We start from the raw sequence: 26432 nt of genomic DNA, 5'->3' as shown, positions 1-26432 counted from the left end.
AATCGGAGTTATCCCCTATTAAAACGCACCCAACTAAAATCATATAGTACTGTGGTGACAGCATGTTAATACACAGTGAAATGTGATAAATGCAGTGCAACCACAGGGTGATGATGAGTATGTTATCATACTGCAGTAAGAGTAGACATTTACATAAAGAAACAACTAAGGAACGCTTAGACGCTTAACTTCAGATTCTGTGTTGCTGCTGTCATTTTTAAACAGGGACATCTCTTGTACACAGTTAGCACTTGAGCAAAAGCTGAGAAAATCTGGTCAAAAGTAATTGAAAAAAAAAACCCATTAAAAACACTGTTTTCATGATACTAAGTACTTTATTAGGCAGAAATTGCCTACATCATGTTGATTTCATAAAGCTGACAAAAGTTTTCACAGGATATTTTTCAACAGATTGCTTTCAAACAACCCTATACAACCCAACAACGTGCATTTCTATGCTGCACAGCTCAATACGATTGTGTTCAATGAATTGACGTTTACCACGTTTATATATATGTTTAAATTGGAGAGAGGTCTCTCTTATCCCCAGTTAAACTTATTGTAAACTGAAGAAATACGTGGAAATTTGGGGGAGAAGTTGTTCACAATGATTTTTCATTGCTCAGTAAAAGCATTTTTATTTTTGTGTGTGTCCCACCAAATGTCCTGGTGCTTCTTAAGTTCATGGGGAATTGCCTTTTCATGGAAATGTATAGTAAAAGGGAAATTATTTAGTCGAAGTAAACTCTGAAATGGAAAAATAAAATCAATTAAAAAGGCAAATAACTGGGCAAAGAACATAAAAAACAATTCCACTTTCTTCACAATAATTCAGAACATTGCTTTGCTTTTTGGTCCTTTCTTTTTCCATTTGATTTTATTACCCTGTCTCATTTTTATTATACATGAGACAGAAACTGGCTAAAGTATGTCTCTGTTAAAAATGAGATGTTTAATATGAAGTAAATTTTCATTCAATGTCTATAAAAGCTCAAATAATTGATGTACCGATATATTTAACCCTATACCTCTATTGCTGAAACATGCACAAAGCCTGTTCAGAATCAAGTCATGGGAAGAGATGTATTGCTGTGTCAAAAATACTTGGCACATTTTCACAACCGGTACTAAAATCATGATTAGCAAACAAGGAACAGACCAATTCTGGCTCCAAAATGACATTCCAATCCTGATTTTAGCTCCAACAGGATTTTACCTTCAGTGTCTGTATAGATATATATTAAGCACCTACTTAAAGAAACTTTTCTTCTTAATTGAAAGCTACTTGATGATTATGGTCATATTTCTATACAGTTTTTCATTAAAGAGTAAGTAGCAAGGTCCCCACGTGTTGCCACAACTGTTAAATAACAGACCTGTAATTTTTCTTTTTTATTGTTAACATGCTGACAACTTTGTACACTTATAACTTTACGATCTGTTTCAAAGCTCAAAATGGCCGCAGTGCACTGATAGTGTAGGGATTATTGCCCACATTGTCAAACAGGTAACACAGCAATAATGGCCCATGATGTGGTACAGAAAAGAAAAGCACTTGTTATGTTTTTTTTTTTAATTATCCCTCTTCCTGCAATGATTTACAGGACAGATCTCAACCCCCAGTGCACTAGAGCGGCCATTTTGAAAAGAGTTTTGAAACAGACTTTAAAGTTCTAAGTGTAAAAAGTTGTCAGGCTGTTAACAATGAAAAGAAAAATTACAGGTACATTATAACAGTTGTAGCAATACGTGGGGACGTATAACGCTATATTTTTCGGAACCCCGCTATTTACTCTGTAAGGAAAAACTGTATAGAAATATAACCAATGAAGAAGAAAAGTTTCTGTCTGTACACTTCAATACATAATTCACATCTGAGACTCCCTTGAAACTTTCCCTAACATCACAACAGCTTTTTTAAACAGCGGCTCCTCTGGTTCTATGTTCCATGACTTATCGGGGGGAATGACACTCTCGCTATTGCCGGTGTTCCCTGCACTCTCACAAGGCTCTCTGATAACTGTGTTGGATTTGGGCCCGTGTCCTGCGTCGCTTGGCTGCAGAGCCGCTTCTTGTTCTTTCCAGTCGCGTTCCTCAGCGCTGCACTCTGATGTCCATGCCTTTCTGGTCTTATGAAACCGGGAGTAGTTCACCTTGTAGTACTTCTCCTTCACTATGAGTAAGTCTTGGAATTGTTGGCCCCAGCGGATCTCAGAGGGCATGTAGGAGGTGCGTGTCTGGTGTGAGCTTCCTGTAAAGTCCCCTGTGTAAGTGAAAGTGACCACCAGCTCAAAGTCCTCCTGCTGTAAGCCCTGCCAGCTCAGCCCATACAGGGGACTTGCAGGACCGATCTTATGGATTAAAAGGGCAGGCGTGGCCAGAAGGATTTCATTGTCGGACAGCTCCAAGTCGCGGTAAGTCACTGTCACTTTGCCGGTGGGGTGGTCCTGGTAGCGGAGTAGCTGTGCCCTTGCTGTGCCCTCCACCATGTGGTTTTGGCGGAAATCTCCGATACGCCACATGAGGCAGAGTTGGCCATCCCTCATGGCAATTACTGCACAGTCGCTGAAGCCAACAGTCTGCGCCCTCCTTCGGGCGGACGCCATCTTGGCCACCACCCCCCCGATGATGAAGGTGTCGATGATGCAGCTGATGATGGACTGCAGCGTCACGAAGATGACAGCAAGCATGCACTCCTCTGTCACACAGCGGTAGCCATAGCCGATGGTGGTTTGGGACTCGAGGGAGAAGAGAAACGCTGCGGTGAAGCTGCGTACATTGTAGACACACGGCTCGTTCTCTTGGTCCTCCATGTCGCCGTTCCAAAGTCCGATCAGCCAGAAGACTACCCCGAACAAGAGCCAGGATAGGATGTAGGAGAGCGAGTAGATGAGGAACATGAGACGCCACCTTATTTCCACCAAGGTAGTGAAGATGTCGGACATGTAGCTGCCCAACTCCCCCGGTAGATTCTGCAGTAAAACATTGCAGCTGCCATCCCTCTGCACGTAGCGCCTTCTTCTGCATCCACCTGCTCCATGGAAACCACTCCTGCTGGGACGCCCTCCTTTTTCTGACTGCAGGATGGTGGTGTAGTTGGTGCTGTTAGCACTCATCTCTGCTCAGAGTTGCTCAACGTGTTTTCGATAAGCAGTCAGCGGCACAATCACATTGTTCGTCAAAGAGTCTTGTGTGTAAATTCTGCAAGAAATAAAAAGAGATGGCAAAATCAGATGTATCCCTTACTTCAAACGCTCAGTCATAAGATATAACCGTAGTGATGACCTTTGGTGTGAGCCATTGGAAGACAGTAGAATTTTCATTTTTGACATACTAATGTTATCAAAATGGTTTGAACCAATACACATTGGCAATCTATTGCAGTGTTGTGTTCTATATCAATAATATTGAACTACATTTCTGTTTTAGTACAATTATTTTAACTTCAGTAAAAGTAGGCGTGTATGTATGTTCAGGACTGTAGGTGTGCATGTTTGTGTGAGAGTGTGCAAGTGTACTTGTTTTCATTTACAGGACTGTACATGTGAAGAAACTTGGTGTAGCAAAACAAGAAGTAAACAGAATTGAAATTCATAATTTTGCAACGCTATAAGCATTGTAACAACGTGTTTGTGTTTCCAAAGTGTGTGTTTTACAGCTGGGTTAGCACTGAGGAGTATACAGTGAGCTTCAATTCAAGTGGGCGTTCTTTGTTCTCAGTTCCAAGTACTAGACTGTTTAAAAACCTCTCAGCGAGTGTCTTTGCTGAGGATCTTGTTCAGCACTTGAAGTTGCAGCATGCTGTCTTGCAAATGTTTTCTAAACAGTTTCTTTGACTTCAGAACAAGACTGCCTGTTCATGTCGGAGGCACCTGGAGACCTCGTTCTTGCAGCTCCTGCGACTGACAGCAGTGTAGCGAGCTGAGGAGGGGAGGGGTCTCTGGAGGGGGGGGGGGGGGGGGGGGTCAAACACAAATGCTCATTCTCCTCTCCAGCTGAAGAGTACAAACACACATCACCTGGTGTATAGAAAGCAGAGCAGAGGTGCCCTTATACAAAAGTTAAAACATTTCACTGGGGCTAGTGAAGATACCCTAGCAATGGCATTATAATGGATTGGGAACGCACACTGGTATGGCTATTGCCACTTGGATTCCCAGTGCGTACTGACTGATAACACTGGGATGTCTAAAATGAAACTGTGCCACTGTGGTCGCCAACCGTCTCTGTCTCTATGCCGTGGAAGAACTTTCACAATATTTAGCAAAACCTTTTTTATTCTTAGAAACAGACCCCACCCCATTTATGACCCATGATTGTTTTCACAGCTCTGGTTGCAGCAGTACATTTTTCAGGCTACATATCCTCAAACATTGCCTCGCAGTTCATGGACCACACTACCTCCACCAATCTCGTTTGAATAGGTGCTAACAACTAGGCGTCAGTCTCTCAGCTCTACCCACTAGGCCACACTGCATCTTAGTCACTCAGCTTTAACCACTTGACCAAACTATTGCCCTAGTTCCTCAGCTCTAAGTGGTGGGAAACACTTTACAATTCCCATCAGTGTGCCAGCATATTTCAGGCAAGAGGATATTCTCAATTTGAACCGAAGTCTAAAAGGCAAAGAGCACTTTAATCAATTTCAATGCTGCATATTAAATTGGGAAATATAGAGGCATTTCCTCGTCACGCCTGGGTGGAGCTGAAGGGAGCAAGCTGCTCGTCTCTGTAATTGAGAATCGATGTCAACTGCAACCTCACACACACACACACAGTGATGCGAAACCACAAGCTGGGCTGCAGCCAGGCCATTGTGCAACATGATCGTCTGCAACATGACTCCTCCTCAGTGAATGAATCAGAGACTTGGAAGACAAACAAAACATTTACAGTCCTCTCTGACAAGGAAGAACACACAGGCTGTGACTTAGGAAGCAGCAGCGTTCAGCCAGGACCCAGACTGCTCTGCACACATCCACATGCCCAAGACAAACATTTGAATAAATTACTGATTTTCAAAGTTATAAATCATAACCATGGCACCACTTAAAGATCGGCTCAAGTTTGCTCCAGTGTGCTCAGGTTTGTGGTTCAGTGACCTTATCACAGTTTCATCACCCTTATGGGCAAATCCTGCAACACCAAGGGTTATATTGATTGGCTAACCACACTTAGGTCAGACACAAAAAGGAAGTGCCCCTCCACTATTTTCATAAATACCCTACATGCTGTAAAAACAATTAGATCTCCCCTCACACATGCTTAAAGATCCATTTTATTTAATAAGATAAGTTGAATTGGTACATTTACCCATTTACTATAACACTTTGAATAGGTTGTAGATGACCATCCATTGTGGCCATTCCTCAATGACTATTTAGTCTTACTAGCTGTTTAACTGTACATTATAGTTGACATTATCGATTATCAACAGTTCAACCGTGTCCCAAAAGAATATTTTATATACAGATTTTTTACTGTTGGAGACGGCCTATATGTCAACACTCCTTCTTGGATCCTGTTAGCTGAAATCACTGTACAGATAATGCAGTAATTCTTTAAAGTTGCAGCAACACACGGAAGGATGCTTGTGGTTACTGCTGAGACATGTATTACCAGTACTTATTTACAACTATTTAGCTGTGACAACGTCTTCTTTCCTAGTTGGTTCACCGACTTCATTCATGTGATTTTGTGTTTGTGTCCCTTTTCTGTCTGCTAGCACACTTTGCATGATCCCTGTTCTATTTTAGGACACAAATCTGGGCATCACTACCATTTATAATTTCTGTTCTGTGTCAATAGAGTTTGGTATAATGAGGTAGTTGCCAGGAGACAGCAATGCATCGCCATGGTGCTCTCTCGATATTGCTCCTAGCAACGTGGAATTAGCGGGCACAGTCACTAAGCAGGCACAACGCCTCACTGACACGCTGATGCCATATTAGGAAAGGTGTATAATTTTCCATTGCTTTATAAGCACTGTGCCTTAAAATCATGGACTGTTACCCCTTTAAAATAAAGCAATAAAGGACAGGGCACTGTCCTTAGAACAATCCTTAACTTAAAAAAATACAAGGATTTAGAGAAAAGGCCTTTAGCAAGTTTAATAATCTGATGTGGACGGTTGATAAGATGATAAGAAACTATTCTTAGTACAGTTCTTAGTAACACAACCAATTCTATCAAGTGTTTTATAGTTACAGGTGAACTGTTGATAAGAACTTGTCTGACCTGTTAAAATTGGAAAATGAGTCCATATCAGCCATTTTTCAGAAAACCCCATTGGTTTTCAGAGCAAAACTTCAACCACCAAAATAAACTATCAGGGGCTCTCTATCAAGCCCAGAGGCTACCATTACAAAGCTCTGGGTGTCCTCTGTGTCACCCTCAACACTTCAGACCCTGTGCATGATTCATTGTTTCCAACCAAACACATAATTTATCCTCAGCATCCAGGAGCTCTGTGAAGTTCTTTCTTTTTTTTTTTCTTTTAATATCTTGTAAACACCAGCAATCTCATCATTGAAGAATAATGCTTGGCACACTCTGCTTTAATTTAGCTTGTCGTCTGTTCCAGCCCTGCTTTACAGACTTTTGTGTGGGAGTAGTTAGTCTGCTGCTAACTCATGGAAAGATTCTTAAAACAAATTACTTATTTACTTTTACTCTAAAAGATAATCTCTCACTCACTCTCACTTTCTGACCAGAAGCCATTCTCTCTGTCTTCAATGACAAATAATGTACCAAATAATTTTACTTTTAGTATTACCACATATTCTGACATTGAGTGTGTTATGGTGTAGTTATTGATTAACTTACTTATAGATGTAATTCATGTGGCTGACTTTCTGGCAGACTTACAAAGCAGTAAGTGACTTCTATCTGCTCTGAGCAGGTGATTGTTCAAAGGGATGTCTTGGAGTCATCAATGACAGTCTGGAAGCTGCAATCAAATCATCCCAGCATCCCAGCAGAGGAAGTTAGAAGGCAGGCCTGTGAATGGCAGGCGAATGTCTTACCCCAGGGCTTCCCGAAATAACTGAAAGAACTCTGAATCACTCTCTGACTTACCCAACAGTCCGGCACTTACTAACACTACTTCCCTTTTAATGTTATTGCCCTGGTAGCCAAAAATACTGAACTAAATTTATGGGCATGCAGAAGAGCAGATGATTAATACTAAAAGGCTTTCTAAAAATAATCACGCCTCGGTTCAAAATTCTCTTTTTAAAACAAAGGAAGATGCAGCTTTGCAAACCTGAACGACATGGAAAATTACTACTCAGGTCATAACAACCACATTAAAAGCTACAATCAAGCCAAAAGCAATCCCCATACAAACTGACTAAAAAGTTAACTTGCTGTAATCAGCATGTGTCTGAGATCACACTGACATATTGCAAATGTGATCTTGTAACAGCAGGATGCAGCACAGTATTGGAGTATTTTCAATCCTCCTGAACTGACACCTGTTTTAAAGTGTCAACAGTATTTACTTCCAACAGGTAACACAATGAAAACACCACCAGAACAACAAATGCGTCATCATTCATAACCCCTCAGATACAGATGCAGTGGGTGTTGTTTTGACCGAGAGCAGAAAGAACCCAGCCTTGTCACACTCTTCCTGGAACCATGGTCAAGGCTGCTGTCTTGGTGATCGCTCGTTCTGAGCTTGTGAAAAGAACACTGTTTGTTCAACCTTTCAAACCTTTTGACCTTTCTCGGAAGGGTGTGAGGAGAAACTTAGGATGCTGCAGGATTTATTTGACCGATCTTTTGGCTTTCATGTTGCAGATTCCCAACCAAACATTAAGCAACGTTGGGAGGGATATGACTAATTGTTATCTTACAGATGACATACCCAACAAATAAACTGACATGTCTCGGTGTCACAAAGACTCCTATGCAACGGCAGCACTTGGTAAATCGTTACCTGGTTACAAGTCTCAGGAGGCAAATTGTTCAGGGAGTGTGCAGTTGCACGCCTCAAGATATCCTTGTTGCTTCTGACATTAGAGAAACCCACAGTGGTTTGGCTAACCTGCTTGTAAGGTTTTACAATTTGGGATGCACCGCAAGTAAATAACCACATATCTATACCTGAATTGATGGGGATTAGCATTTATCCCATATAACTCCATATTTCGCAATCTGACTTATGGGTGTTTCCTTGCTTCACAAGTTGGATATGACACTGTGTCACCTTCACTTTCACTTTATTGTTTAAGACTTGAAGACTAAGAAGTTCAATATGGTAATATGCCTCTCGCTAATGCTACAGAATCATTTTCCATATAATTGCAGAGCAGTTATTTTGATTGCTGTCAGTTTCTTGTTCCTGGTACAGTAACTTTCCAAACTGTATAACTTGGGGCTTTTGTTCTATGTAAGTTTCAAGAAGTCGAAAGCCATTAGCATTAATGCAGTCACATGACGTTTGTTTTTTTTCCCTGAAAATGTAATTTGAAATGAACACAACTTTTACATAACGTAACATTTAAACTCGGGTAAAGCTTTTAAGATTATTCCAGACAGGTGGGTGAAAAATAATTAGAGATACTATAGATCATTTACAATTGAGGAGCGCGACACATTCATTTTTCTGCATGTTCTTTTTACACTGTATTTTACTTTTTGCAATGTCTGTCTGTGCCTATGGCTTTTTATCTCAAAAATCTTGTAACTACGAGTACAGCACACAGCTTTTCTTATTCAAACATACTCATGTAATCTATTGTTTTGTGTAGGTGGCTTTTCCGCAGAGGTGTGTGTATGTGTGTTTCCTTCCAATTACAGAGATAGCACAATACCAGCAACCCTTTTTGTGACTCAGCCTGAACTTAAATCCAGAACGATAAGGGTGACTTAATCTTATTATGCCAGGCCATACAAAAACAATAGAAATGATGCATCAAGTGAAAAAAAGGAGTGTCGATAAGCGGATGTTCGGAAACGATTGCTCTCGAGGTGACCCCACAAAAGTCTGCCCATCGTTATAAAAGATGGATGTCAATCTCTTATGTTTTATTTTGATATTTGTAATTTTGCAGTGAAGCAAGGCCCTTTGTAGAAAACATTGGGGAATGGAATTTACATTGAGATACCATTTATAAAACTCATAGCAGAACCATTATCAGAACCCAGCATCACCACATAACACCACTGCCATTGAAGCTCATTAAGTAGCGGATAGGTTCTTGTTACAACTACATTGGTTGTAGCTGGCTATCTTGGGTCTGTGGGGATCTGGTCTGCATTGGCTGCTGCTGGTTCCTTCAGAAATCCAGTGCTTTATTGGGTGTCATTTTTAAAGAATGTCTGCTTCAGCCTGGGTCTACGCAGTGACGTCAATACCCGCGTAGAGGGAATTTTGTCCACCTTCCCCTGAACTGGAAACCTATTAATGGATCTGGCTAGTTTTCCTGTTTCAGTATTCTTTTCTTCCCTGTTCGTACGCTCCAGATTGTCAACAGGGGACCTCACGAAAGGTCTTTAGGCACTGTGTTCAGTGATGTGACTGCTACACATTGGGTACGCCCTCTACAGCCCCCACCCATTATAACACCCGGCTCTCCAGCTCAACCCCCACCCCAGCAGAAAGCCGAAACAAAGGGATCATTATGCTTGAGTAGTACAGGAAATATATGCAAGGGTCAAACACTGGCTGACATTAACTGGGTGAAATAAACATAACATAATGGGTTTTTTTGTGACATATTATAAAGTAACCAAGTGTCATTTAAATTGTTCCTCAGGGCTACTTGTGAGGAGGTAAGGTGAAGTGGGGAGTGGGACATATTAGTGTTACACAGGCTCACTTCAGAGCACAGAGCAACACTATTAATCTTCCCCACAATCGGTCTTGAGGAGTCTTTTCAGAAGTAAGTTTTGCTGGGATAGTAAGCATGGCATGGCCTAAGCATACACAGAAATACAGAATCATACAGAACAACCGGTTTGTGCAAATATCTTCAAATATTGTTACCATCTCCCTTTTTATTTTTTTTATTTGAATCTCTCAGCTAAGCTTAAAAAGCAGCAATCACTAAACTCACTGTTCACGCTACGAATTACCCAGTATAAATATCATCTCTTATGTATATATACCATCTATCAAAATAAACACCTGCAACACTGTTTCCTGGTTTCTCAGTTATGCAATGCCAACATTAAGTAACACACACCTTTGCTGCAGTACAATGTCTGCTCAGTGTTTTTCCCAGTAACATTAGTAAAGTCACATTCCACAGAAACAATTCTCATTCTCTTGGCTTTGGCTGTATCTAACTTTCATTTGACACCTTGCACAGGAGACAGCAACCTCCTACTGAGCAGCTTGCAACATTACAACACATACCAATAGCCATAACACTACCTATTGGACGCTTTAATCCTAACCGAGAATCTTTTGGTTCTTTGTTTTTTTCCCCTTGCCAATTCACCATACTTCAGATAAAGAGCCATGGATAAACTTCTGCATCCTGGTACATTTGCTGTAGATCACCTAGTTGGGATGCAGCTAGACCAGGCCATTGGAGTGAGTTTAAAGTACACCACATGAAGTGATTAGGCACCAGGGAGGAGTGGAAACATTTCATCTATAGTATCGGTTTTGCAAATTAAATTTTAAAAAACAATCACCACCTTCAGCATAAGAAAAGGGGAAGTGGCATTACTAGCGCTAAAAGGGTAATAAAATGCATTTTAGTTATTACTTTGTATAGCAAAGGAGGTTAAGAGGTAAAAGTGTTATCTTACATTGCAGCTTTTTCCCTGCAGTGGTACTGGTGCTCATTATTGATAGGAGCCAAAGATATTTCTGCAGATTGCAAAATCTGAGCACCAAACGTCTTGGATAGCCAGGTGCTGGTAAACTCAAACAATAAGACAAAGGCAGATTGCTCAGAAGCTTACAAGCTTTTGGGTGGAAGCCAAGGGAGACCCGTCTCGTTCCGTGAGATTCAAATAACATCCTGCAAAACTTGCACGGTTAGTCATGTACGATCAGCAGTTTAGCAGCTAATCTGTTCATAGCCTGCAACAAGGTTCGCAATGACCTTCATGTTGTCGACACTTCAAAGCAGTCCTTTAGGTGCATTTTGCATTTTTATCATGGTTAATATTTTACAAGAGCCATTATGGTAATGGAGAAAGCTTTATATGTCTTTTTGATGTAGAACAGCTGTAACCAGTATGTTGCAAAGGAGCACATTAGCACTGCAATGTAAATAATTGCACTGTATGTCAAGAGCCTGGATCCTAAATTCTCTGATAAGTTCTCCCTGTCCAAGAACTTAACCACCCAAAGATGGAAGTAGCATTGGTAACCTTCTAGAACTTTAAACTCTCTATCATGAATCTTGAGGTTTTCATGATTCAAACAAATACAAACCCTATGAAAAAAAAAATACAAATAAATATATTATTTGTGTTAATTAATTGTGTTTTGATTTTAATAATTATTAATTGTATGTTTGGGATACGAGGCTGTATAAAATGTAAAAATAAAAATACAGTAATAGGTGCCATTTAAAGTTCACAGTTGCCATTGCCACACAACAGGATACTGTTTAATTTCCATCACAATCACAGGTTGCTTGACGTAGATTTAGTTAAGAGTTTTCCATGAAATACACCAACCAAGTTATCTTAAGGTCAAAGACTTGCTTACAGTCGAATTACCGCCTTACTCCCACTCTTCAAATGTTAGCACGCTTGTTTTCAATCATATCAGAAATTCTACACTGATTGGAAAGTACTGTGTATCTTAATAGAAACTTGTTTCCACTTGAGAATGATATTCAGTTTCTGTCATATCTGAAGTTATAAACAAACGAGGCTACAGAGCGCCCCACCTACATCATAAATGTTCTGCATTCCAAAAACATCAAATAAAAATAATCCATCTGTAAACCGAAAAAACTGACCCCCTGTATTAAATGACATGTAACTCTCTTCCATTTGCACCACTGTGTGTGTGTGTTTTTTTTTAATCACATAGGTAGAGTTACAGGGTTGTGCAATGAGAGTTTTATTTCCTTCCTTTGTCACATGTAATTGTGTGTGTGTTTAATAGCTCAGCCAATATTGCAGAGTACTCCACCCAGCGACCCTTGGTTTTGGTGTGTAGTTTTTAATTCTGCAGTTTTAGGTGTTGAAGCACAGTAAGCAGGTAGAATGGTTACCCAACACCGATATTTAAAGGATCCTCCACGCCCTTCACAGTCTACTAGTGACACCTGCTGGGAGAGAAGGGGCTGCAGCAGCTACAAGCTCCCCTACAGCCACTGGCCATGGCTACTGCAACACATTACACTTGCCAGTCATCCTTCATGCGTAATGAATTTTACTATTTTGGTTTTAGATGTTCTTCTAGAGCAAACAGCCATTATTATTATTATTATTTATTTAATAGCAAACGTCCTTATCCAGGGCGACTTACAGATATTACAAAATATCACACTACAAAGTATCACCTTACAAAATATCACAGTGCAGAAAATCACATTACAGTTAAGAGCATTTATAAAGTACAATAATTTAAGTCGAAAATAAGATTGAAATAAGAGCAAAGTAAATAATACTGACATTTTGCACTTTCCCAGGCTTATAGTTTTACAAAATAAAACAAAACTACTTGGTTAACTATTTATGACAAGAATTGTTTGTTTTTCGTGTGAGCTGGCCACAACACAGAAACCAAAAAATCATATATTTTTTAGGAACGACCAGATCGGACTGTCAAAAGAAAAGGACTGTCATTGGTACTTGTGTCAAGTGTTATTAAATTGACCAAAAAAAGTGTCATTGTCATTGGAGTAACCTACTGAGTGTCAACAGAAAAGGATCAGCTTTTAAATACAGCTATCGATTTCTGATTAGGGGAAGCAGAAGCATGTTGGAACACCACTTGGAACAAATCCCTTATGTTTATGTTTTTATTGATTGATTATTTATTTGTTTTCCACAGCCCCCATTCCTTATCCACAAGCAAGCATACCACGCTACTCGGTATACATACCAGTGTGATGAACTGGACGAGGGGTCACACATACATAGGGGAAAGATCTACTCGAAAAGTCACTACCTGTATTTTTAAGTCTGAGCCTAAGACAATGCCATGCTGTAATATTGTTATTTGTCCCATCGAATGGGGAGATGCATTGTGTGCGACGTGACCCAATGGTTTATGGAAAACACAGTAAACGATCTTGGAAACAGCCACCTACACAGGAAAAAACAGGAGTCACCTTCAACTACGATCTATTATTCATGTTGCCGTGAGATAAATAATCGTAACAGCAGCTTTCATGTTTTAATTGCTGAATGGCTGAATAGATTAAGCTTATGCACTGTTTATATAATACTGTATATGGACTGGTTTGCTGCATTTGCTCCACTTTTAGCTGAATGATTTTTTTTTTTTTTAATACAGTGTGATATTAATAACATTCTACAAGCCGACAGCATGTCTATAACAGACTGAAGTTTCTGTGATGCAAGCTTGGTGAATAGGTCTCTATATTGGAAGTGGCAAATCACATCTGAGTAGTATTGCTGCTTAAGGTTTTCCGAAATTGAAATGATTTAATCAACATATTGGCTTCAAAGTGACTGAGATGTTTGGCTGCATTTTACATTTTATTCTGATGAGGAAACATTTCTAAATTAAAATGTCCTCTTATGTCAGCAAAAAAACTAGAATGCTAAAAAGCCAAAATTCAGGTCTGCTGTCAGCCCCCCCAAAACATAGACAAAATGACTGTTTAGTATGCTGGGTTATTAGAACCTTTTACTATAATACATATGACTATGAGGCTGTTCCTCTGGAATTCAATCAAACTTGAACAGCAATAAAGTAATCAGACAAATTAAACACATTTCAATTCCTGCACAGCAAATTGAGGTACCTTAATAAAGAATAACCTGACCTAATCACAGAAGCATCTCATTTAAAGCATCTTCCAGATATTTGCACTAAGAATCCAAGTGGTAGACTACAATGCCCCTTTGAATACAGGTGCTTAGCAAGCCTTCCAGTCTTCCACAAATTACTATCAAGTTGGTCCACACAGCATCCCTTTAGTTTGTTTTGCTAGTTTACGGGGTTATTCCAGTTTCACAATGGTTTGGCTCAACAACTTTTTAACTCAAAAACTTCCAGCTTCAGATTTTCACTTCTTAGTTTAAGTTAGGGCATGCCTGCCAATAGTAGCACCAGCAACATCACCTTTCATCAACAAACCATTTTAAAAACCTAAAAGGAAAACAACCCTAGACATCTGAACACTTAGACTAAGTATGAAGCCTCAGTTATCCCTACTGAAGGCTGTCAGAATCAATCAGGAACTTCTGATTTATGTCACAATATTAAAGTGATTAAGGGATGTTAATATGAGCCGCCACATGTAGATTTTGGTTTCCATTTGTTTTTATGTTTTGTCGATACCATTCGGTTTGGAGTTTTATGAAAATGTCGGTTATGGTCCATTTTCGATTAAGGAAAATCATAACCGTTGCATCCCTAAAATTACTATTAATGTGGTGTTTTGATTCTTATAAGCAGTTGATTCTTAAAAGCAGACCAATATGATTACTGTGGTGCAGAATCAAACTTAGTATGAAAAGGATAAGAGCCTGTTCCCAGGCTGCAGTGTAAAGGGTTGACCACTAGATGTCATGAGTTCCCGCATGTATGCACGCCCACGAAAAACCCACAGCTGCTTTTCCTTAACGGATTATGGATAACAATATTCAATTGGTTAACTGCTTGTTAAAGTTAATGACACCTCGATAGAAATGGCTTAGCCGATAGCTTTGTGATGGGGGGTATGCAAGAGAAAGGAAGCAGAAGTAACAAAAACAAACCAAATCTCGAGTAAGAGATCTAGTGTTTGTTCCACACAAAGTTAGTGTTCCAGCTGAGAGCTAGGTATATTTTGTTTTATTAGCGGTTGTTTCGCCACCGCAGTGTAAGAAAAATAAAACCAACACCGGTTTAAAACTGTAAATCAAGACTCCAGCCTGATCATTTACACTGCCCTTGGCCACTCTATCGCATTACAATTACCAAAAGCGTGCCATCAGCAGTTTAAATACAGTATACAGATGTCAATGGAGCTCAATCACTGAGGACAATACATCAAAATAAGTCCTCGTGGGTAAACAACTTGTTATATGATCACGATTATGTTTACTCAAGGCTGCAGAATCCTATTTTACTACAGTATACTTGAGAAGCGATCGCCTTGTGAGGGTGCCTAGTTTAACTGCTGTGCTGTGTTACATGTAATGGCATTTGAATTAAAATGACATTACAGTACAGTATGTTACTGTGAGGACTACCATTGCATTTAAGCACCTGTTACTTATTTTTTGTTGCGATGCAAATCTCAGTTTTTCATTTTTCATTTTCATTGCACCTGATCAAGTACCGTATAACATGTAGTCAGTTTGCCCCGAAATTATTCTTCTAAGCGGATTGCTTGATTCTTACAAGCGCAGTATTTTACATTGGTTAGTATAGGAATGATTTTGTCCCAGTGGTTTTGATCATATGCAGTTGATTCTTATATCAGTGATTCTTATAAACGGAGTGCACTGTAATGGATTTGAGTGTCAAAGAATTCCCAAGTGTGTTGCTGTAGGGACAAAAGTTTATCCCGGCAAACGTTTAAATCTTGAAATATTACATAAACACAGACCCTGTATTCTTTTCTATTTGATGCAGGATTGGCAACTTTGGGCCATACGAAGCATATTCTATAACTACAGTATATCTCCATCCCCACATGACAAGGTAGAGAGGCAGAGTTCCTTACCTGGGCACTGATGCCAAGCCAGCGCAGCAGGATGGAAGAGAGTGTGCGTCTATCACAAGAGCAGTGCAAGTGGGTGTAGATTGAAGAGACTGGGCTTTATTTGGCTCTGGTAAGTTAAACATTGACACCTCCTCTGGGTAGAAGGTGGGGGCGTTGCTTGTATATGGTAACCCTAGCAGTTTTGCTTGAATGAGCTTTGCAACCTTGTACTAAAACCTGTGCCTGCCAGCATTCCAGCATGCTCTGCATTGTTAGACCTGCTAGTTAACCCCTTAGGGCTTGAGTCCATGCATGTGGCTGTTGGTCTGAGGGCTGAAGGTATTAGCAGAGATTGTAAACCTGATGGTGGATAAGGACAAATTTAAACCAGTGACCTCCTGGGCCTCCAACCAAGATGTGTTTCCAGCTCAGGTCATTAGTCCCTTGCAGGCAAACTGGCTCATATATGTCTAATTAATGTCCCAAGAACTTAATGAAACCCGTTCATCTTGCTGTGTAGAATTACAGGCTGTACTGTGATTAATTTGACATTCTCAAGATTATTTAGACACAAGGGTCACATGCTGCTAAGGGCTCATTGACTCAAATTTGTATGTAATGGTGTAGAGATCTAATTTTGGACTGCACAGTATTTGGCTTGTTCTCCACTATTAAAACCAAGTAAAGAAAGGTAACACAAATTACAACAAATAGATTTAGAAAGTGAAAGATTTTAAATTGTAAAAGATGCAGTTTTACTTTTGTCAAATTCCATGGTGACAAATGCATAACTTATGTTTGTTACTAAAACTAAAATAATTCTGACTATTCATACTGTATTACTAACACATGCATTTGTTTTCTTTAATTGTTAACGATATATTTAATTAGAAAATGTGACTGTTAATTAAAATGTGTTTTCTCAATAAACACTTTTGGTACCCCAATAGCAAAGACAGATCCCTATATAGTTTATGGTGTACATTGTAATTGTAAAACAAATTTCAGTGAATTTCATTTTCTGAAATAATTTGCAATTTATTTATTTAATTCATTTTGTCTTACCTGGATATGACAAAACTTATTTCAGCTAAAAAATGTGATTTTAAAATTGGCAAGGACACTGATCGTCTGAAGCTTGCAGCTAGAGCTGTAAGACTCCTTCTTACAGCCCTTCTTTGTTTGAAGAGGTAAGAGGTCTTGAGAAAAGTCTGTAATTACATGGTTCGAGGCGATCTTTCTTGGTTGTCCCACCACTTTGTCTGCCTTAAAACTGTCAGCTTTATAACTAATGCACTCTTTACATGGGTGGAAACACAACATAGCATATCTCTGAACCTGCCAGCCTCCTACTGTAACTGGGTATAATGTTGGAACGAAACTCTCTAAATGCAAATATCCATATTGACGAAACTGGCCTGGAGCGTGTTGTAAATGAGTTTATCACTCATTCTGCAGACCTTTCTGTTTATATACAACCAGCTAACACTGACAGTACAGTAACTCTTCCTTTGCCAGTGTTGCAATCGAAGAACACACTGTACCCTTTCTCACCGTCATAGAAGTAGCCTCTCTATCCCAGTCTCTACCCCAATTTTAGACTGTTCCTCTCCCCCTCCCTCAAACCCACTCTCAGATGGTTCCTCTCCTCCTCCCCTTATCCTAAATCAGTCCTGTCCCTCTTCCCCTGGCCCTAGCCTAATCAAACTGTTCATCTCACCATATTATTATTATTATTATTATTATTATTATTATTATTATTATTATTATTATTATTATTATTATTATTTAGCAGATACTTTATATATACACATCAGTGCTCATTTACTAATGTTTGTGCATAAAGAAAAACTAGTTGTAAGGTAATTTCAGAGTTACCTGTAGCAAGTGTTGCTAAGAGATTTAAAACAAGCAGAAATCAGCGCTGAAAAATGATGCATGGAATGTATTCTCGTTCAGTCCCGTAATAAGCGAAAATGCATGGGGTTTTAAGTTAATGTCATGTTGTTTCAAATTAATATCAGCCAAGGAGTTGGAGGGCATGACTGCAATTACCTAGTGCTGAACCAGATAAGTTACAAATTAGCTCTTTTTCTCTCTCTTTAGCAAGAACCAAACAAGCAATATAAGACATCCAGAAATAACCAGAGGTATATACATCAGCGCCATCTGCTGGGCATTTTATCTTAAAAATGAAATCACATAATTATAATGACAGTGAGGGTTCGTTCACTTTGACATATGGGTATCCCTGTACTAAATATGCTAAATGTGAAAGTTTGACCTTGACTCAATACAACTTGAGAAGTTCCGAGGATGTGTTTAAATACCACAAAAAGACATAAAAGCTAATTCAAGCACTTCTGCTCCAGTGGGCTGCTGTTGTTGCTAAAGACCCATGTTCTCAGGAAACCTCTGTGGGTCCTGGGAGCTGTGGTGGTTCCCAGCTCTGAGTCGCTACTGTGACATTAGCTAGGCTGAATAGTCCTCTTTGTCCTATCTTAGCTACCTTTGTTATAGTTCTTAGAATCAAAGGCCAATGTCACTGTATGTGGGATACAGCATAACATGTTCCTTCTAATGAGCTAGCTTTGGATATGAACAATTAAATTAGTGAGGGCTTACTCCTCAACAGTGTGGGAACTATCACTATTATAGCTATTATTTGTGGTGTGGGAGATCAAAGAGCTTTTACCCTGTATTTTTGGACGGTTGCATGAAACAGTTAAAAACAAATGGCTTTTGTTTTTAATGACCTGCAAGCTGAATGCAATGCTTTCTGGAACAGTAATCGCTGTGTTGATGTTGGTGTGTTATGCTGATACGCTTGTGGGAGAGATGCAAGTGCAAGTAGATGTAAAAATAAATGTAAATGTCTATTTGTGTCCTAATCCTGACCATCCCCACTTGGTGTTGCCCAACTTCTCTTACGCAATTCCTTCACTCTGCATCCCCCTACCCACTTGAGCGTGGGGAATCAGCTCTGTGCATATGAATTACAGAAAGCAGAGTGGGGACAGGGACCTGTTGGATAAGCTTATAGGATAATCACTTTGTTTAATATATATATATAAACGGGTGAGTTGGGGCACACTTAGCTTATCTTTAAAGAAGCAGCTGGCTCCACACAGTGTGCAACTATTTCCATTTTACAATTCTGATTATAAAAAAGTGAGAGTTATGCTCTGGGAATATGTAGGGCAGGGTAGACTTTTTTTCTCACCACCAGGTAAGGGAAATTTTAAAAAGTTATCGTCATTTTTACCATGCTTTCACTATTCTTTACTGCACTTTGATATGCCTTTACTATAACATACCTCAGTAAACTTTAATAAAGGAACAGTGTATAGAGTTCCTCGTAGTGTTGTGCTTGAATTGATGAGGTTAGAATGAAATCCACTGTAACTATAATAGGCAACACTTCACATTAAGTGTCTCTTAGTGGTTACTTAGTAAATACATGTGTACTTACACATAATTACAATGTTAGTATGCATAGTTAAAATTTACTTGATGTGTAAGTCTTTTTGCACCATATAACCCTAATATATAACCCCTAACCCTAACCCTAACCCCACTAACCCTTTTCTGATACAATTGTGTATTTACATATATCGTGCAAAAAGACTTACACATTAAGTGCATTGTAACTATGCATACTAACATTGTAATTATATCTAAGTCCACATGTATTTACGAAGTAACTGCTATGTAAATACACAGTAATTAGAGACACTTAATGTAAAGTGTTACCCTGAAATGTATATCAATATTTCTTTGACACAGAATACATGTTTCCATTAACCCTTATTTTGATCTTATGTTCTGATGGTTTCTTTTAAGAGTTGGCGCAGATGATTTACATTTTTACCCTTTTTAACGGCTTCCTGACTAAACTAAAAGTGCCAAAAGATCCTGAAAGTGTCAATATCAGGACCGCCTTCCTTAAGGATTATACATTACTCAAAAGACGAAAAAAATGTCGATGGCAAGTTGCTGCTGTTTTTTTTTTCCTGCTGTATTTAATTTCTACAACAGGTCCTTATGTCACTTGATGAGAATGCTACTGAAAAATATGCGATCCTTAAAAATAAAATATATACAGTATATATAAAAAAAACCTGAAGTTATAACAGTGCTTCAAGTAGAGCTCACATTTATAAAAAAGTCTGGAGACAGTGTTCCCAATAAAATTAAAAAACTAAAATTCACAAGCCTTGGGATGAAAGGCAGAGCTCTGGCGAGCACATAAAGATTGTGGCTGGAAACGCATACCATCCCAGGGTTAGCTTTATAGACTGCCCCCCCAGTGATCGCAGCTGTGGTCCTGAGTTCAGAGATTAAGTCAAATCTGTTTAAACCAAATAATGTGTATTGAACATATGAGCTCTCTTGTTTTGTTTTTAACTTTGTACAGCGCTCTGACGTGAAGGGCGCTATATAAAAATTAATTTGTATTGTATTGTGTATATATATATATACACACATATATATATATACTGTATATAATGCAGAAAATTAACTTAACCCGATCTGAAGAAGATCATCCGAAGACACAACCTAACTCAAGCAGCGAGCAGCAACACCACAGTGCCAGTTGGTCTTCCAATGAAAGCTACAGTACCACATTAGCTGCGCAGCACACAACAGAGTCACTTTCGCTGTATTCAGAATAAAATAACACATCAAAGAGCAACCTAAATATTCTACATTTGTTTAATTCTAACAAATAATAACATTAATAAAATAATCTGAACAGTACAACTGGTCCAGAATGCTGCTGCTACAGCAGTATATATATACTGTACACACAGAAAATGGAATCTGCTACCTCAGAAGAACTGTTAATCCTGGTTATGAGACACTGCAGTAGCACACTGTTGTTGTGTCTGTCTCCACCACAAACCCTGCATTATCTCTCTTTAAAACAAGATCCAGCTCATTATATACTCACTTAGCTCCCAATAACCCATAAGAAACCTCTCTCGTTTGTTCCTCTTCCAGCTCGCATGCATTCTTGGAATCTCCAACTGTCTACAAAGGGAATTTCTCCCTCATTCCAAACACAATAACAAACAAATGACAAAGCCTCCATTTCTCAGTTTCTAATATACTAAAACCATACCTTATCTCGTCTCTCTGGAAAAATATCGAAAGTACAAGTGACCCCCTTTGCCTATTCTCAGTACCACCATTGGAAATCATCGGTTTCTAACAAAGCACACTCTTCCCTTAAAAGCCACTGTAACTAATCCATGCCTTTTTTGATCTGTGTGGTAGAGGAAGGTACATTTATAGACTGATGATATATACTATGCATCAAAAGAAACGTATCACTTATATTTGAGCATCACTTATATTTGGATAAAATTCACTAGATGTAATCACAAAATGACAAACTCTGTTTTAGAGCAGGAGCAGTGACTTTTTATTGTATTGATTAACAATTGACATCACAAAGATGCTGCAAAATGATCTGTCGATCTTGGGCAGGTGTTGTGACTCCTGGTCTCCCAGTTCGTGGCCTGTCATTGACAGAGTGTGTCTGGTTATACCGTCTTGCCAGGTTTGAAATTGCTGGCTGTGAGCACCCAAAACGGCGAGCCACAGTATGCTGCCCTAGTCCAGCCTCCAACATGCCGATTGCAAGAAAGCGCAGCTCTCTTGACAGACGTGGCATATTGTTTTTTTTCTCTGTGATTTTCTTTATTGGCTTTTATTCAAACTTGCAATTTAACAGTTGAAATCACTCCATATCCAGTGTCCAATCAACTGTCTCACTAATTAGGTGATTAAGTGCATATGCTTCAGTCATAGTCACTCAAGCGTGTCATGGTCAAGGATGAATGATCGAGTGATTAAAAAGAAACCAAAAACATTTCGTCAATGTCTATCATTTATATACCTTATTTTTTTCGAAGATAATAGTGATACGTTTCTTTTGATGCTCGGTATATTATTGGTTTTGCTTGGTTCGATTACAACTGCTCTATGTCAAAAACCGCTAGTTAAGAAGGTATTGAAAGGTAGGTAACAGGTTTTAAATTGGACACAAACATAACTCAGTCCAGTGTACAGTAGGTCTGCACACCCTGAGACTGGGAGAGAGAGAGACACTGGTTCTCTTCCTCTGCCCTTGTGGCCCAGCACCCAGGTAACTTGCACCTCCTCTCTCCAACTGGTTAGCGAGGATTCTCTGAGCCAGACCCCATTTCTGGAGTTCATTACGGGCTGCAGCCAGAAGGATTAGTGACATTCAAACTCATGCTGTTCATTTTCCACACTCCTCATTGAAAGGAAGCTACATATTTTACAATAGTCCTATGGGAAAACCAGATGGTTCAGCAGAGAATCTCACATAATTAAACCCAAAGTGACCAAAGCGACAGAAATCTGAATTTACAGACTTCCTACAGAGCCTGTCCCCTGGCACCTACAGTGGTTTTGCTCCAGTACTTCATGAGTGATGAAGACACCAGAAGTGCTTTAGAAAGTCACACGTGATGTAGCAGAATCCAAGGGCATACTGGCACTGACTGTCTATCAAAACCATGTATTGTTTTCTGTGTTACCAGACATTTCTTACAGTAGGAATAATAAAAAAAAAAAAAAAAAAAAAAACAGGAATACTCCTGTACTCCAAGTGTGTTTTTATAGGTATTCTTAAGGATTTTTGGTACATGAGGCACTGTAGTTTCTGTAACCCTATAGCCTGAATGTTAAAGTCAAAATGTGTTTTATTGCACCCTGTAAATTTGACTTATTTCCTCCTGTGCGACACACACCAGCATTGTAGACATACAGCATTCTTGCCCAAGCAATTTTCCATGATTCAGAAAGACATTCTGCAACTTGTTTGTAAGTGAATCTATTGCTGTTGTTGTTGACAACCCCTTAGACTGGCGAGCACATTGGGTAGCTGAGAGGGAAGCCATGTACAGAAAAGACCGATATAGAATGTTTGCCAGTCAGACAAATGAGAAATAGTCATCCAGGTTGCTGTTGAAATCTATTTTTATCAGTGGTTATAATACTTATAATACAGTACAACATGTTATTATCTCTATCTATTTTGAATATTTTTACAAAACACATTTTAGTAGTTTTGCTCTGGAGTAAAAAATAGCATATGTTTATCCCAGTTCTCACCAACTGTACCCAAAGAGAGGAACTTAATAACACCTAAATCTAAATTCAGATTTCAATGTGCGTGAATAAGGTATTGGTAACATCGATTAAAAGCTGACTTAGCTGCTCTTAAAAAGATCATTACAAACCCCATTCCGCAAATAGACAGGAGTTATAGAGTGTGCGTGAACTGGAGGGAAAGGGTTCATTCATTTTGCAAAAGAGAGAAATTCACTGTTTAAGACATCTGCTTTACATAAGTATGTGCCTGGGTGGATTCGGGGAGTCCTTGACTGTGTAAAAGGATAAAGAGCCTATGGTCAAAGAAAGGAAGAAAGAAGGAAAAAAGACACTCCTATGTAACCACATCTTAAGCAACTTCGTCCCATCCTGTTAAGTCTCCCAGACCACCGTTCAGCCGCTGTCAGTGGGTTTCTGTACTCTACTGCACGTCAAAACTCATATGAAATCAAAGTAACATTAATTAAACAGAACATTTTAAAAAGGAAACAGCTACTTTATCCCGACTTGGCTCCTAATCTGCTTTTCCATCAAAGATTTTTTTCTTTTTCTTTTTTTTTCAGGTAATAGACTTTAAATGTGTGCTCCTTAAAACGGTTACTGGCCGTGCATAACAGCTGTACAGAAAGTAAATTATTGCCGAGGACATTTCCAGACTCCTCGGAAACAAGCCTTCACACTGAATGGTGAATTGTTAACCTCTCTCTCTCTCTCTCTCTCTCTCTCTCTCTCTCTCTCTCTCTCTCTCTCTCTCTCTCTCTCACTCTCTCTCTCTCTCTCACCCTGACTTTACATCTGTAAAAACATTTCAATAAATAAAGAATATAAAGTAAATAAGGTGTCATTTTCCCTGCAGTACAGTTTGGAAAAATCATAGGGGTGTCCACTTATTTACCCTGTCCCTTTCAAGAAAAACAAACCCTTTAAAAACGTATAAAACCTGTACATAACAACTTAAGTGCATTCAAATCACCGTTGATTAGCCTTGTGAGTTGTCTTGGTTTGTAACATGAACAGTGTCTTTTGCATCTCGGATATTGCGACGAAGCAAAACAAGTTTGAAAACGGGGTTGTTAGTGTGTAGACAGCAGTCACACTATTGTTGTCACCATGGAAGTGCAGGTCCAGAAATTGGAGGTGATCAGATCTCAGAAGCTAAATAGAGTTTGCCCTAGTCAGTGCTTAACACAAGCAATTGCTTTCATTTGCCTAAAGGTTTGTTTCAGATTTCTGAGCACACACACAAACATACGCACGCACGCACGCACACACACACACACACACACACACACACACATACTCCGCAAAAGCAGAACTGTATAAATTTAATTAGACACTTAAAATAATTGGGCACTAATCATGTGTTTTTAGGCATTTGGAGCTTTGTAAACACTTTCTTTTGTGGTCGCCCCCCTGGGGTTTGAAACAATAAAATGTAAGTACCCCCAATTAACATTCCCTCAACACAATGTAGATTACCAAGTCTATTAGCACTTGTACCCACTTTGGGGTAGCCAGTCTATAAACAGCTTCTAATGTGCCCCTATAAAACTCTTTGCTTTCTCAGCCAGCCTTCCTCAAAGGGTTTGTTACACCACCATTAGAAATGCATTTATCTCTTTGTCTGTTTATTTCTACACCCTCTAGAACATCACATCTTCTTGTTCGGGCTCTGTAATCTCTCTCTGCAGTGAGTCGCACTCATGTCACAGTTAGACAGCCTTGAACAACCTCATCATTTGAGAGGCCTGAACATCACACAATGATTTACGTTTACCCTGATTGAAACAGAAGTGTTATTAATGCTCATTTTCTGACAGAGCATTGAGTGAGAATGTGTTCCTCATCTTGAACTCTGTTAAATGAGCCTGTCTGAGGTGTTTTGTTTTTAAGATAGATTTCTGTGATGCATGGAAATGTAAAGTCATAAACCTCCGGCTCTGAAATTTCTTTTTATCTTGACTTATCGCGGTATCATGATTTTGAACGTTTTCAGTTTATTATTTCTCAAGATGTTCCATTTCTGCTTTTTTGGCAATGCATGGGTATTTTTGGGAACCTGAAGTACCCGTCTAGTCAAATTCTGGTTTGAAAAGAAAGAGGTCAACATAATTTAGCTTGACTGTGAAATGCATCAAACGTGGAACTTCAACTCCTACTATAGCCATTAAGCCAGAGTCAGTATTCATTTTGAATCTGTGTTCTTTGGATGAACATACTGTTGGACCACACTGCATATATTTTTGTCTTTCACCGTTGCTGTGGATTGAAGAACCGTGTCTATTTTGGCAATTTGCTTGTGTCATATTCCAAAAAAAAGAACACACGGATATTTTTCTTTGAATATGGAATTCTCAGGCAAAATATGAATCAGTATGGGTATTGTAAGGATTGTGTATAATAATTGCACTATAAAGTAAAGCATTGTACTGTATAGAACTGTTCTCACACTCAGGGGTGAAATTCTCAACAAAAAAGTGCAGGTAGTCATATGCGCAGCTGGGTGTAAACATTTTAAAAATGGAGACATACTTTTAGAATGTATGCATATCAATACAAGATAAATTTTTGAATACAAAATAAACCTTAAAAAATAACTGATAAAATATAACCAATTCACCATAAACAAGGAAGCTGAAAATACTGAAAGCTTGTACCATCTGCTTGTATCACTCAGCATGTACTGTAATATAACACTTAAGTTAAACCTTAAATGACAAGCATTAAGAAATATTACATTATGCAGTAACTGCTGTAGAGAGGGAGTTTTGTTTCAAGATATTCTAAAAAATGGATGATGTTATAGAAAAAAAAACAGTATAAAAAAGACAACTGTGCTATGAAAAAATGATACAAAAAGTCAAACAATCCACAATAAGGGCTAAAATGCCCCTCTAATTTTTAATGTAACAGGCACAACTCTTTAATCACCATAGTATTCTCTGAAATCATCCCCATACTTTCCAGACCCTGGATACTCACCTACAACAGGACCTGGCCATGCTACAATGATAGCCTTGGATTAGAACATACATCCCTCTTTCTTTCTTTTTCTTTTTATTACTTATCCTCCAATAATATATCCTGTGTGCTTCTCTGTTGTGTTTCTGTGTAGAATAATGCCCATGATCTATTCCAGAAAAATATTTTTCAGGCAGAAACAGTATATATATATATATATATATTTTTTTTATTTATTTATTTTTTATCCTTGGCATGGTGTTTTCTGCACAATAAACAAAGTGGCAAAAGACACATTTGCATAAAGTAATATTATTACTGTAGATAAAAAATGTGGTCTGTACATTACATATTTCCTTTTACTTCTCAGAGCAGTGAAACCCAGTAAACAAAAAAACTCACTTACCACAGATGGAAGAAATAAATCACAGGGAGACATTTCAAATTGTATTAAAAAAAACAAACAAACAAAACAACAACAACAACAACAACTAACCAGTAAGTCAGCCTTTT

General features: G+C 38.8%; 1 protein-coding gene across 2 annotated transcripts; it reads right to left on the bottom strand.

Moving 5' to 3' along the window:
* Window positions 1-315: 315 nt before the first annotated feature.
* Window positions 316-26432, bottom strand: kcnj16a (potassium inwardly rectifying channel subfamily J member 16a). 2 transcript variants are annotated; one of them, XM_058992357.1, is made up of 2 exons: window positions 26326-26432; window positions 316-3201 (listed from the first exon to the last, which is right to left on the bottom strand). In XM_058992357.1, exon 2 carries the CDS (start codon window positions 3114-3116, stop codon window positions 1869-1871), a length of 1248 nt encoding a protein of 415 aa, XP_058848340.1. In that variant the 5' UTR covers window positions 3117-3201; window positions 26326-26432; the 3' UTR covers window positions 316-1868. The 2 variants fall into 2 exon arrangements, with proteins under 2 accessions (XP_058848340.1, XP_033896628.3); XM_034040737.3 differs by lacking the exon at window positions 26326-26432 and adding an exon at window positions 15831-15956.

This window comes from Acipenser ruthenus, chromosome 19 (genome assembly GCF_902713425.1).
Source record: "Acipenser ruthenus chromosome 19, fAciRut3.2 maternal haplotype, whole genome shotgun sequence".
In the NCBI taxonomy this organism is placed as follows: Eukaryota; Metazoa; Chordata; class Actinopteri; order Acipenseriformes; family Acipenseridae; genus Acipenser; species Acipenser ruthenus.
This window is presented reverse-complemented; position numbering and strand designations above follow the sequence as displayed.

Bases quoted from the DNA above. Each gene is read 5' to 3' on its own strand.
- kcnj16a (XM_058992357.1), bottom strand. From the start codon at position 3,116: ATGAGTGCTAACAGCACCAACTACACCACCATCCTGCAGTCAGAAAAA.